Genomic DNA, 14,833 nt, shown 5'->3' with positions numbered 1-14,833 from the left:
GACCCCCCTCACCATCCTCCCCTCTCAACCCTCCGGAAGGAGAAGGGGCGCATGATCTGCCTACCCAGGATGACCCCCACTTTATCCAGGGATCTCCCACTGCATCCCCACCCTGGCTGTCGCCCTCCCTGGCCCATAATCTGACTGCCATGACTGGGGACCTGGCCTCTGAAGGGCCTCCACAGAGGGGACAAGGTATGCAGGGCCAGGGGTCTCGTCAAGTGCCTGCTGGCTCCCCGGAGTACATGAATATTGCTTCCACCCTCCCACCACCTGCCCAAGCGGTGGCTCTCCTTAAGGGGCACCCCGAATTACAAGCACTGCTGGCACTGCTACCCACGAAAGCAGATATGTCTGCGTTGGCTTCAGATCTCAAATTTGCCTGGCGCCAGGACTTGCAACCTGTTAAACGCGATGTAGCTGACATGCAGGGTAGGATTAGAGCTCTGGAGGACTTTAAAGATTCTGTTACTGTCTCACTAAAGGACATGCAAACTGCTCTGAATTCTCAAACTTCCACACACCACGCCTTTGCGGATCACTTAGACGACATTGAGAACAGAAACCGGAGAAATAATGTTCGTATACGGGGCCTTCCTGAGGCTACCAGAATGCCTGACCTGCATGCCACGGTTACCGGGATTTTCAACCTGATACTGGGACACCCACCAACTACTCATATTGAAATTGACAGAGTCCATCGGGCTCTTAGGGCTCCCAGCACAGACCCTTCTCGACCGTGAGACGTTATCTGCCGTATCCACAAATACACAATAAAGGAGCAACTCATGCAGAAAGTGCGCCTACAAGGGGACATAGACTTTGATGGAGCTATCCTACAAATTTATCCGGACCTGTCCCGCCGCACACTGAGGCAGAGGGCCCTACTACGCCCGTTGCTGAGACACCTGCAGGAACGTAACATCCCGTATAGATGGGGATTCCCGTTTGCCTTATATGCCACCTCTGAAAACCAGACAGCCTCCTTACGTCACCCGGGAGACCTCTCTTCCTTCCTGACTGCATTGGGACTCCCACCTTTGGCGCTACCTGAATGGATCGCCTACCTGAGGGACCCTTATGCCCCCCCCCCCAACCTTGAGACCTTCACAACGCCCCCAGAACCGGCGCCTGGCTGATGGGGAACCGCTCCCTCAGAGACGCCGGCCCACCAGATCGGAGTCGAGGGGAATGGAACTGTGATTGAATGGAACTGTGATTAAGTTTCGCATCAACGACCAATACTGTCTCCGAGCCTGCTGTTGACCGCTTGTATACCCTCCAGTGGGCCACCTGATTTTCTGCCGGCCCTATCAATGACTATACTCCTGTCATAATCTAGTTCCCACCCACTCTCCCTTCCCCCCCCCCCCCTTCCTCTCAACCACCTCTTCCTACCCCCCTTCTCCCTCTCTACCACCTCTTCCTCCCCCCCCACCCTCTCCATCACCTCTTCCTTCTCCCCCCCCCCTCCCTCTCTACCACCTATTCCTTCCCCCCGCCCTCTCCACCATTCCCTCTCCGCCCCCCACTCCTTCCTCTTCTTGCCCCCCCCTACACCTTTCCCCCTGCCCTCTCCTCCATTTCCCCTCCCCCCCCACTCCCCCACCTCCCCATCAGTAGCATTTCTCCTACGAGCTGCTGCTGCTCCCCCCTTATCTTGAGTTTAGGCGGTGGTATCACAAACTGGCGCCGCCTTTGTTTAGCAGTTGTAGAGGCCTGGGATTGACGGACCCAGCCGATAGTTCTAGTTATTTCCTGATTTCGTTGGGCGTTTATAGAACTTGCTCTGATACTTTCACATCGTACCCTTCCCCCCACTAGGGTAGGTGTAGTTTACATACACCAGATACGCAGACGTCTAGTGCTGCAGGTAGATTTATTTGCAAGTACACTTGCTTTTTCTTTTACAGATCTTGTATTTTTATTTATTTTTCCTTTTCCTAACTTTCTCTATTTCCCTTGTGTGTCTTTTTGCCCCCGATCTAGGACTTGGGACTTGCCGCTGACCCCTGCACTCCGAACCCCCTCCTCCGGACTCAGTGACTACGAGCATCATGTCGGACGTTAAGGTAACCACTTTAAATGTCCAGGGTTTTAATACCCCGGAAAAGAGGTCCCAAATTCTATACCACTTACACAAAAACCACACAAAAATTTTATGTCTCCAGGAGACTCACTTTAAGACAGGCCATATGCCAGATCGCCTGGGTCGATACTTCACCACCTGGTTCCATAGTACAAACTCTGAGTCTCGCTCGAAGGGGGTTTCGATTGGTTTCCATCGTTCCCTACCCTTCTCGGTCCTGGACGTCAGAACCGACCCTGAAGCCAGATTTCTGTTTGTTAAGGGGACGGTTTTGGAGCAGGTGGTGACTGTAGCGACGATTTATGCCCCTAACTCACTGCAAATCTCATTCCTCACACGTACGCTAGAGGAATTGTCCTCATTCACACAGGGCATGTTGATATTGGGGGGCGACTTGAATTTAGCGATACAACCCCTTCTGGACGCCTCCGCGCAGCGCTCTGCTGTCTCCTATAGACAACTTAGTACACTCAGGAAACTTTTGCACTCCATGCAGCTGTGCGATGTGTGGAGGCTCCAGCACGCCACTGATCGAGACTATACATACTACTCTAGCCCCCACAACATTTACAGCCGACTGGACTACATATTCCTCCCCCACTTTTACTTACCCAGAGTGACCGTCTCAAATTGGGAACTTATTCTTATCTGACCACGCACCGGTCCACTGCACAATATTCTTCCCCACCCTCAACAGACCGCAATATAACTGGAGATTAAACGAATCTCTACTTCTTGATACGCTCTGTCTGTCCGATCTCAAAACCACCATAGCACATTTCAGAACTGATCACGTTTCTGATGATACGCCACTCCCCACCCAATGGGAAGCACTTAAATGTGTGTTGCGGGGTGTGCTGATCAGACATGGCTCCCGCCTCAAAAAGGAGAGATCGGAGAGACTGCGGTGTCTTCTCGAAACATTGTCTTCCCTAGAGGCACAACACAAGCGGTCTCTACAGGAATCCTCTTTACGTGCCCTCATCAAAACCCGCCACGACATCTGTACCCTCCTTAACGATGGTTACAAGTACTACCGACAGCACTGCTCGAAGACTTTCTATGGGTGGGGAAACAAACCTGGGAGATTCCTGGCCAGGGCACTGAGAGACAAGAGAGCTGCGCTCTATATCCCGTCAATCACCACGTCCCAGACTGGGAGGTCCTTCCTTACGAAGGATATCCTTGCCGCCTTTGAGTCTTATTATACCAATCTCTATAATCTCCCATCGCCCGCCGACACCCTAACATCGACCTCACCCTACCTCTGCCTGACTGACTATATTACCGATACAGCCCTCCCCAGACTGTCTGAGGAGGACGTTGGGCTCTTGGAGGCCCCGTTTGGGGAGTAGGAGCTGGCCACGGTGATTAAGAACCAGTCATCTGGGAAAAGCCCCGGTCCAGATGGATTCACAGCCAAGTTTTACAAGTCCCTGGGGGATGACCTGCTCCCCCTCCTGCACGGGGCGTTCAATGCTATCTCCCTCAAATCTAATTTCCCGCGAGACGCCCTGAATGCCCATATTGCAGTGATACCTAAGGAGGGCAAGGATCCCAATTTATGTGCCAGTTACCGCCCCATCTCCTTGTTGAACGTTGACACCAAACTATTTGCCAAGCTGTTGGCGAATCGCCTGACCACTGTTCTTGGTCCCCTAGTCCACCCTGACCAATCTGGCTTTGTTAAATCGAGGGAAACCAGGGACAATACTGTCAGAGCATACTCTATCATACACCAGGCCAAGACATCTAGCCAATCATTAATGTTGCTGTCACTTGACGCCGAAAAGGCATTTGACAGGGTGGACTGGGGGTTCATGAATGCTGTCCTCGTGCAGATAGGACTGGGCCCTTCAATGCTGGGACGAATTTTGGCCCTATATGATAGCCCCCAGGCGAGGGTGCGAATTAACGGCTCCCTTTCATCTCCCATTCCAATCCGGAACGGTACGAGACAGGGGTGCCCTCTCTCCCCCTTGCTTTATGTTCTGTGCATGGAACACCTGCTGATTGCCCTAAGATCGAACCCTGCGATTACTGGGTTTCGACAGGGGGTGGAGAGTCACACCTGCTCTGCGTTCGCGGATGATTTGCTCCTTTACGTCGCGGACCCTCTGGTCTCCCTGCCAGCTATATTGCAGACCATAGAGACGTACTCTCACTTTAGTAACCATAAAATCAACCTGACCAAAAGTGTTGCCCTCAATGTGACCCTCCCTGAGGAGTTGGTGACTCGACTTAAGGAAGCCCACCCTTTCAGATGGTCCTCCACATCCATTACCTATCTGGGTGTCCAGGTGCCCGCGAACCTATCGGACTGTTACGCCCTTAACTTTCAGCCTTTGCTGTCTACGATTGAGGGGGACTTGCGGAGATGGACGAGGGATACCTTTTCGTGGTTGGGTAGAGCGAACATCCTTAAAATGAATGTTCTCCCGAGACTCCTCTACCTATTCCAGACTGTGCCTGTCACCCTCCCCCCCGCATTCTTTAAAAAGATAAACAAGCTGTTTAGGGACTTTATCTGGGCAAACAGGCCGTCAAGGATAGCCAGGCAAGTCTTAATGAGAAGTAAGCAGGCGGGGGGCCTGGCGGTCCCGGACAGTCAGGCCTATTATGTTGAAGCCACTCTGGTGAGATTCCTAGACCTCTTTCACGGTCACGCGTCCAAGAGATGGGTGGGATCCGAGTTGGGGACTAGCAAACAACTGGCCGCCTTCCCCTGGTTGCCCCCAGATGCCCTGTCCTGGGAATACATCCGCACTCTGCCCTGGGTGTTGAGGGAGCTGGTCACGACCTATAGGCGCTATATAACGAAGACTGAGCTAATTGTACCAGGTGGACCCCTGACCCCGGTCACTGGCAACCCCCTCTTCACTCCTGGTTTACACCGTACTGACTTTTTAGGGATGACAGGACGAGGGTTCCTCCCGATTAACACCTTCTTGGACGGTACGAGACTGAAACCCTATGAGACACTGGTCTCTGAACGCTCCCGTACACCGCTAGTCCAGATGCAATACCTACAATTAGATCATTTTATCCGGACCATGGGACAGACCCTGTTCCTGGCAAGACCACTCTCGCCTTTGGAACAGATGTGCGTCTCTGACTCTGCGCCCCTCAGGCCTGTATCACAAATTTATCGCTTATTTATGGATAGGGCTGAGCAATCGCCTCCAAGGTATGTGGGGGCGTGGGAGTCGGAGCTACACACGACCTTTGCTCCCTCTGACTGGACGACTGCTTTTACCATGTGTCACCGACTGTCAGTATCATGTAGGGCGCAGGAGACTAACTTTAAATTACTATCCCGGTGGTACAGGGTTCCTTCTACTCTACACCGCATGTACCCCACTGTACCGGACTTATGTTGGCGTTGCGGCGCACCTGGTGGAACAATGACCCATATTTGGTGGTCGTGCCCCTCACTGACCCGTTTCTGGGAGGTGGTGGTTGCCCGCATCGCCTCCATTACTGGTGTGACTTACATGAACCACCCAAAAGCCCTCCTACTTTCCATACTACCCGCCACTAGGAGAACCCCCTCTAGGGCACTGGCACACTTCCTCCTCATGGCTGCGAGAACTGTCATACCCAGACATTGGAAAGACCCTTGCCCCCCGACCATTTCTGAATGGTACAGGGAGATACTCTTCTTATGCCGTATGGAGGAACTGATGGCAGACTCCTCAGGTAGACAGGAGAAATACACTACGATTTGGCTTCCCTGGCTCACTTTTGTTAACTCACCCTTCTACGCGGCGGATGATGGTATCTGAGGGGGGTGAGGTAGCCCTCTCGTGGACCGGGGCCGGAGTGTTGGGGTGGTGGCTGCGCCCTTCAGTAGAGATTCAAGTGAGTACCCGAGTTCTGATGTTTCTCCTTCCTCCTCTTCTAACCCTCCATACTTCTCCCCTTGTCGTCTTTCCCAGCTCTTTTCCTTTACCCCTTTAATTTATTTAATTAAATTTTTTTTTTTTTCTGTTTTCTCGTATCACTGACCTTTATCTCTTCCTAAACACATAAGGATATAGAGACATGTTTATTGAAAGTTTAACTACTTGTTTGATCTAGTGCAACCTGTTACTATCCACGGCATTGTATATTGCCCTCAGATGACATTCCTTTCCTATTTATACTTTGTACCAGATGTTCATTGCCTTATCTTTTTCATGCTGTTTTTCCTATTGATTCGACTGCTGAGGATTCTCATTGAGTACTCTATCAATGCTCTTTGATACTGTTTGTTTATTGCTCACTTAATAAAATTCTTCTGAATGAAAAAAAAAAAAAAATGAAAGAAACAATCTGATTGGTTGCTATGGGCAACTGGTCAACTTTTCCTCAGGACAGGTTTTGATAAATCTCCCCCAATGTGTGTGTCTATGAGTGTATATATGTGTGTGTCCATGAGTGTATATATGTGTGTGTCTATGAGTGTGTGTGTGTCTGTCTCTGTGTGTGTGTGTGTCTCTGTGTGTGTATTCCAGCATCATGTCCAAACGGCTAAAGATATTAACATGAAACATGGCACACATGTTACTTATATGTCAACAACAAACTTAGGATAGGTAATTTAATCCTTACTCACCTCCATTTGCAAGGGGCTGGGTTTTTGTTTAACGTTCCATACAAGTCTATGGGAAATATATGTTGCTGCATAACTTCCAAACGGCCGGAGATATTTCGATAATACTTGGTCACATGTTACTTATAAGTCCACTTAAAATATAGGTTAGTTAATTTAACCCTTAACTACCCCCATTTGTGAGGGTCGGGGTTTTTGTTTAAAGTCCCATGCAAATCAATGGGAAATGTATGTTCCCACATAACTTCCGTACAGCTGGAGATATTTCAATACCTGCTACACATATTACGGGTCAGGATATGACAACAATATATGAGGACGGGATATGAAGTCAAAAGCTTCCTCCTTTGTTTATTTTCCTCCCCAACAAGGATTAGGAAGAAAAAAAACCGGGCACTCAGCTAGTTGCCTATAATTTCCACCTGCTGTCTGTTCCATTTGTACAACAGCATGTGAAATTGATTGTCAATCAGTGTTGCTTCCTGAGTGGACAGTGTAATTGACGTGGAGTTACTTTGTGTTGTTTAAGTGATCCCTTTATTTTTTGGAGCAGTGTATATTGTTGTCCATTTCAAGTTTGCTGTAGATCACAAGTAGGTTCAACAATGCTCCTGGGAAAATATTTTATGGACTGATGTGTGACTTAAGCACAAATTTGCAACATTATGTTTGGGAAGAGAGACACTGCAAACTTAATATAAAAATATCATCCCAACTATGAAGCACGGTTGACATTGCTTAGGTCCCATATACAGTAGGTATTTATGCTATGTTGGAGTTATACATCAAAATGCCTTTTTGAAGGTATTTTGACATACATCATTAAGAGCCCATTTAATTTTTATAAACTGAACCTTTTCTACTGAAGGTATTCTGATGTATACCTTCCCACCTATATATGGACTATGAACTGTTTGAGATCCCTCCACAGGCACCCTATTTATACTGGTGTGAAGGTCCATTTCTACTTGTATATCTCAGATGTAGCAAAAGTCTATCCTAGCATTAGTCGGGAGCACACAGACTATATCTCACAATGCAATGTTTATGCTACATTCACAACACATTTTGCAATAATGTTTTGTATTAATTCGTTTTTCCCCCAAAACAGGAATAAAAAAATCTGACAATATTGTATGCAAAACTGTATTATAAAAACCATATATACGGAAACATGCATTCCACAGCTTCCCGCAGCCGTAACACATTCTGTGCCATGATGGAGTAGTATAGTAGTTTCCTCGGCTGCGAGAGTCTACTTCATGTTGGGGGTAGTAGTACAGGGGCTGAAGGAAAGATTGGATCCGGTCTCTGCGATCCTAACCTTATAAAAGAAGGAGAAGGGACTGCTCCTGCCGGGGATGCAGGGTGCATTGCACGCCATTCCCCGACCAGCCAGCTTCCAGTAAAAGGAATTCAGATTACTGCGACTTCAAATGCCCCGCAGAGAGCCTTGATTGACCAGTCTGTGGCGGCCAATAAGGGCTCCTGGCAGGTAATATAAAGTTACAGCTCAGAGCCCTCTATTGTTAACTAATTGTAAATTCCCTGCTTTATAAGTTAGGATTGCAGCGGAGTAGACTGTTCCATTATGGGAGTAAATAACCACAAAACTGTGGCTGACCAAGACTTTGTGCACGGGGGCGGAAAAAAAAAACTAAAAAAAAAAAAAATTACCTGCACAAAAATGTACACAACCGAACACATCTAGTTGTGTAAGCTTTTGTATGGGTGGTCAAAGAAAACTGTTTGCTATACGGTTGCATGCAGTTTTCAAATAGAACACGTATACGACTACTGCATAGCAAAAACATGATGTGAATGCACCCTTAGACTGGATTCAATTGTTTCCACTTCTCAACTGACAGAAGAAGTAGTTATGTACACAAGTATCAAAGTAGAAGAAGTGGCAGTCCAGGTTCCAGGTTTGTGAAAAAAAAGTGGTGTCTTTATTCTCTACATAGTGAGAAATATGGAGTGAATAAAGACTAACCTGGAGTGCCATTGCTTCTACTTTGATACTTAACTGTAACTCTGATCTCTGACCCAGATCGACAACAGGGAGGCACCCATGCATGACTACAACCAGGAGTGCTGCTTTTCTTCTTGACAATGTACACAAGTAGTTATATTAGACTTGTTAACAATAATATTTTTTGTAATTACAGGAAGTTAGTTAACTGACTTCCCATGAAACAGACCCTATGGTTCATGTTTATACAAGCACTGCATGTCTGAGCTATGTTCGCTTAGACAAAAATTAGCAGAAAACAATATACAATATGTAAAATTTGCATAGGAAATGTATAATATACATCAGACTGTAAAGAAACAAAAATATTAAAAAGGTATACAGTTTCCTATATTTACACTGTAGTGCAAAAAAGAACAGACGAGTCAAAAATAGTGCTTAAGTATAATTTAAAAATCCATGCACTGTTGGCAGAGGCAAGATCTGCCATACATATATTTTGCCTATTGACAAGTTCAACCTGATTCTACATACGATAAACATAGCATATGTTACAAGTGCTTTACAAACATAAGTTAACAGAATTACACACACAATTAAGGACAAAAAAAATGATTTATTTTCCTTTCTGTAGGATTTATTTCCAGTCAGCAAACATTACATTTTTTTTATTTATTTTTTTACACTTTATAGATCATTTCCCTTTATGAAACTTATGTCCATATATAAATTTACTGGTTTTGAAGAGTTCGGAATATTACAACTTCACAAAGGATTGCAAGCAATTTCCATTCAATACTGCTGATGTCCCCAATTTGCATAGATGAACAGGATTCCTGTCCTAACATTGTGTCCGATAACATGAGGAATAGAGCCATGCTAATATACAGCAATCAATGGACAGTATAGCATAAAGGCATCTTTTTCTATGGACATTCTTAGTCCTCAAAAATCGTGACAATTGTAACGCTAAGAGTACTATAAATATGGCAATGTTTAGGATTAGAAAAAGTCTTGTATAGGAGGCAGACATGGACGAAGACTTGTTGTAATGTGTTGTCAACATGTGCTGGGAGCTGTGTCTTTTAAGAGGGCTGTATTTCTCCCTTACTGATGGCTCATCTACAAAATCCAGAAGGTCTTTCATTTCTTCATCCTCATTTATTGGAATTTCACTTTGAGCCAATGCCATGGCTTTTTGTCTTGTCTGCTTTTCATTTACTTCTATTTGTGCAAATATGTCAGGAACAGCATTTATAAACTTGTACTTTCTTGGCCCATTTTTGGTTCTTTTGACCTTTCCCGGTTGCTTCTGCTGTTGCGAAATAGCAAACAACTTCTCAATTGCCTCCTCTGTGTTCCTTTTATCAGAAAATCTAAGAATCCGCTCAGCAGTCTCCCTAAAACTAGCAGTGTTCTTTACATGAGACAAGATTTGTTTCTCCAGTTGCTGAAAGACTGGCTTGAAGTGCTGGAGGTTCCTTTCCACTACTCCTACATAATCCTTTACCTCCACTGGTGAAGTGCTTTTGATGGATGAACTTTTGTCAAACACAATTCTTTGTCTGTCTGCAACTACTTTAGCATAGACTGACTGACTTGGTGTTTCGCCAGTGAAGAGGTAGACAGCATAAGCATGATCACTAGTTGCCAAAAACACATCCACTTGCTGATAGTCTCCATGGACGCTGAAACTCTCAACATCAACAGATGGTCCAATGAACAGGTATATTGCTCTTGTGATTGGCTTCCTGAGATGGGTAGTAACATTCACATAATTTGTTCCATTATAAGGGTAGCCCTGGGGGTAGTTTACAGATGCTATGACACCTTTCTCACTCAAGCCAGTGTCATCCATCCAATACATTTTATAAAGTTCATCTCTGTGTCTTATTATAGCTCCATTAACACCATCAATAGAGGTTTCCTCAAAAGGCAAGTCTACATTGTGGAAAAAAGTTGCTGTTGCCTCCAAAGTACTACTACGGTCTAGGTGTATATGGTCAACAAGTAGCAGCAGTTGTGGATGGAGTAGGACAAGATTTCTCTGAACACTTTTCAACTTCAGTTTTGGGCTGTAGGCTGAAACTCCTTCACCTCTGATGAAAACAACACCACCTTTCTCCATTGCTGCACTCACCCTCCCGTGAGAGTCTGCAGCTTCACCAAGCTTATATTTTAGCCATTTTGAAGTACAATCTTCAGTCACCTGACCTTCCCATGGAGGAAAACAGCAATCTGGGCTAGATGGTGAAAACATCAAAACATTGTTTAAATAACTATATTTTGGTCCATATAAAGCTTCGGTTATAAAAGGAAATCCATTTGGTGCAAATGTGAAGGAATTCTGGTCTGGGTGTTCATGCCCAGCATTAAAGTTTCTCCATCCTTTAATCCATTCACTGTATTTGTTGTTGTGGACAATATCAAAGATCGCACGACCTCCAAGCTTTCCAGATTTGAATGAGATAAAAGGCCTGTTGATTTCAGCAGGTAGAGAACTCCCGAAGGTCACCACACCCCAGTCTTCAAAAAAATGTAACTTAGGAGTGCCATAGTCCGGTGGAGGTGTAGACTGCAATGATGCATCATACCTGTTAAACATTGAAAAATATTATATTTAGCATAAATATTCTTATACAGTAGAACAGAAGGGTGGGTTTCTCAGAAGTCCAATATACATTAGATATAGGTGAATTGAAAAACCATTTCAAATACTACTTTTACATTTTCAAGTTTCCCTTAGATTACGGCATAGTGCTTTTCTTTTAATAGGAGATAAGTATACTGTATAATTTATATTTCTTTATACAGCTTGGGAAGAAAAAAAAAAAAAGAATACTCATTACACCTGTGTTGTCCAAACCCAGAATTTTCTGTGGGACCTGCCAACATGATTAACTGCCCAATCCTTTTGTACTAAGCAGCAGAACCCCTCTTTCATCCATTCCACAGACATGAATGCTCATCCAAGACGAAAGGTTTATGTGCATGGTGGAACAGAGAAATAGTTGTTGGCTAAATGCTCTTTTGTAATTAGAGAAAAATAAGTATTCAGACCCTTTACTATGGCACTTTATATTTGTTCTGGGTCCTCCAATCAGCATCTCACAGATTTTCAAGAGAAATTGGAGTCACCCATGATTTGGATGGAAGGACACACCCCTGTCTATATTAGGTCTCACAGCTGACAATGTGTAATCAGAGGAAAAACCAAGTAAGGAGAAGGAAAGGACTGCCATTTGAGCTCAGAGACAGAATTGTCTGGTGGCACAGATAAGGCTAGGTTCACACGGCAGTTTACTTCCATCCCGTTTTTCCCCCGTCACTGCCTCCTAAACGGACCATACTACAAACGGATGCAAACAAATGAAATTCTGTGGCATCCTTTTGCATCAGTTTTTCATCCATTAACATGAAAAGTCAGCCACCTACAGACTCCTGCAGCCGGGACTACTACTACTCCTATCATGGAAGACACTTGTTTCCATGATGGGGGTCTGTGAGTGACTGGGGAGGCATCATTAGTGCTTGTACTAGAGTCTGTTCCATGTTGGGGGTAGTAGTACAAGGGATAAGGGATTGATCGCACTGGGTCTCACTTCTGAGACCTAACGCGATCAGAAGTTATAAAGCAGGGGAGCGGGCGGCAAGTGTTCTTACTTTCATTTTTAAATCCCCCGCCGGGAGCCCTGAATGCCCGGTACCGAGGTGGCACTCAAGGCTCCCGGCGGGGTTTTTAAAATGAAGATTGTGAGTGGCAGCGGGGGCCACATCTATATAAAAAGCGCTGTGGGGGAGCAAGATATATAGCACTACAGGGGGGGCAGACATAGCGCTATATATCTAGCCCCCCGAGTGCATTTATAATGTGCCCCCTGCAGCGCAGTTTTTAAAGATATGACCCCCACCAGCCCATTTATAAATCAGTACCCCCTGCAGCACATTTATCATATGTCACCGCAGAACTGAGTGAAAAGTATTCTATCAGCAGCACATCGGGCCAGCAGCCGACTTTTCACACATAGCGTTGCGGGTGGGGCATATGTATATAGATGTACTGGGAGGGCCAGACATATAGAGTTATCCGCCCCCCCCCCTCCAGTGTTTCTATATACATATGCCCATGCAGCGCTATGTGTGAAAAGTAATCTATCAGCAGCGCATCTCCCGGCAGGCTGCTGGCCTTATAAGCTGCTGATAAAATACTTTTCACACATGGCGCTGTGGTGGCATATTATGATAAATGCCCTGTGGCTGGGGGGAGGTTACATTATAAATGCGCTGCAAGGGTATATATCTATAAATGCAATGGTGGGGGTCATATCTTTAATAACTGCGCTGCAGGGGCACATTATAAATGTGCTAGGGGGCTAGATATTAGATATATAACACAATATGTCTGCCCCTCTGCAGCACTATATATCTTGCCCCCCCCCCCCACAGTGCTTTTAATATAGATATGGCCCCAGCTGCCACTAGGGGTGTGAATCGCCAAGAATTTGGCGATTCGATTCGAATCACGATACCAGTGTGGCGATTCGATATATCCCGATATATCGCGATACCGTCTAGGTGACGATACATTGCGATATATCCCGATATATCGCCCACCTGGGAGCATTCATAGATCCCAATAGACGCCGCTGTCAGCTTTGACAGCTGCGATCTAGTACTCCGGTGCTCACTTTTCTCATGTTATCCCGTCCGGGCTGCAAAATAAAATAAAACGCACTTTATCTTACCTGCCAACGAGCCCCCGGAGCTCCGGTACACTCCGGTACAGGTGTTCGGTCCCCGGGCTGTATTCTTCTTACTTCCTGTTAGTCCGGCACGTCACATGGAGCTTCAGCCTATCACCAGCGGAGGCGGGACATCGCTGCGGCTGGTGATAGGCTGAAGCTCCATGTGACGTGCCGGACTAACAGGAAGTAAGAAGAATACAGCCCGGGGACCGAACACCTGTACCGGAGCTCCGGGGGCTCGTTGGCAGGTAAGATAAAGTGCGTTTTATTTTGCAGCCTGGATAGGATAAAATGAGAAAAGTGCGCACCGGATACTCCTTTAATAGCCAGCCGCGGCGATTGCCGCATGCTGGCTATTAGCGGCGGCCCCCGGCTACTGAAATCAGCCGGGGGTCGCATAGTACGGAGTGGGCACGAGTCGGAGCCCGCTCCATAGCCGTGTCAGATCCGGCCTGCCCGGCTCCACAAATGTGGAACTTTTATCTCCTGATGCCCAAGACATGACATGCTGTTCCGGGCGTCCGCAGATAAAAATTCCACATCCCTAAAAGAATCGATTCAAAAATATTTTGAATCGATTCTGTATCGGCAAATGAAAAAATCGCGATTATCGCGAGAATCGATTTTTTCTTACATCCCTAGCTGCCACTCAAAATCTTCATTTTAAAAACACCACCGGGAGCCCTGAATGGCTCCTCGGTACTGGCCATTCAGGGCTCCCGGTGAGGGATTTAAAAATTAAAGTAACAGACACACGATACATCGCAAAGGAGCATGCCGCCCGCTCCCCTGCTTAATAACTTCTGATCACACTGTGCCTCAGAAGTGAGACTCAGTGCGATCAATCCTTCAGCACCTGTACTACTACCCACAACATGGAACAGACTGTTACATGATGGGGGTAGTAGTACAAGCACTAATGTAGTCTCCCCAGCCACCCGCAGACCCCAGCAGCTGTGGGAACTACTACTCCCATCACAGAAACAAGTCTGTTCCATGATGGGAGTAGTAGTCCCACAAAACTGCAGGAGTCCGCTTATTTTTTCCTCTTCTGAGCATGCTCAGAAGTAATAATGGATATTATTAACTGGGTGCAAACGAACAACATTAAAAGCTCATCCGTTTGCCGTAGACTTCAATGTTAAATGTATAATATCTGTTTCTAGGCCATTATTTTTGATGGGAGAAAAAATACTGCATATTTCCCTGTCAAAAGAAACTGAACAGGAAGCAAACGGGTGATAAAGGATTGTAAAAAAATCCCATTCACAACCTGTTTGAAAAATTATCAAATGGATTTATAACGGGCATTTATTAGGGGGGGGGGGGGGCAGACGGCCGTATGAACAAGCCCTAAGGAGGTGGCAAAAATAAATAAATACATTCTGCTGCACTGAAAAATGTAAGAGCACAGTGGTCTCCATAATTCTTAA

General features: G+C 46.0%; 1 protein-coding gene and 1 long non-coding RNA gene across 5 annotated transcripts in view; one reads left to right on the top strand and one right to left on the bottom strand.

The window, feature by feature from the left end:
* Nucleotides 1–10,692, top strand: part of LOC130362234 (uncharacterized) — a 37,056-nt gene extending 26,364 nt beyond the window's left edge. Inside the window, exon 4 of the long non-coding RNA XR_008891328.1 lies at nucleotides 10,555–10,692. This is a non-coding gene — a long non-coding RNA (uncharacterized LOC130362234). The remainder of the gene's footprint in view (nucleotides 1–10,554) is intronic.
* The window catches only part of DSE (dermatan sulfate epimerase), a 48,150-nt gene continuing 42,462 nt past the window's right edge, over nucleotides 9,146–14,833 (bottom strand). For 2 of the 4 annotated variants that reach the window (XM_056566370.1, XM_056566372.1), the window contains exon 5: nucleotides 9,146–11,249. In XM_056566370.1, coding sequence (XP_056422345.1) covers nucleotides 9,497–11,249 — 1,753 coding nt within the window. In that variant the 3' untranslated portion in view covers nucleotides 9,146–9,496. The remainder of the gene's footprint in view (nucleotides 11,250–14,833) is intronic. The other 2 variants (XM_056566369.1, XM_056566368.1) reach the window with 2 other exon arrangements.

This window comes from Hyla sarda, chromosome 3 (assembly GCF_029499605.1).
Source record: "Hyla sarda isolate aHylSar1 chromosome 3, aHylSar1.hap1, whole genome shotgun sequence".
Classification (NCBI taxonomy): Eukaryota; Metazoa; Chordata; class Amphibia; order Anura; family Hylidae; genus Hyla; species Hyla sarda.
This window is presented reverse-complemented; position numbering and strand designations above follow the sequence as displayed.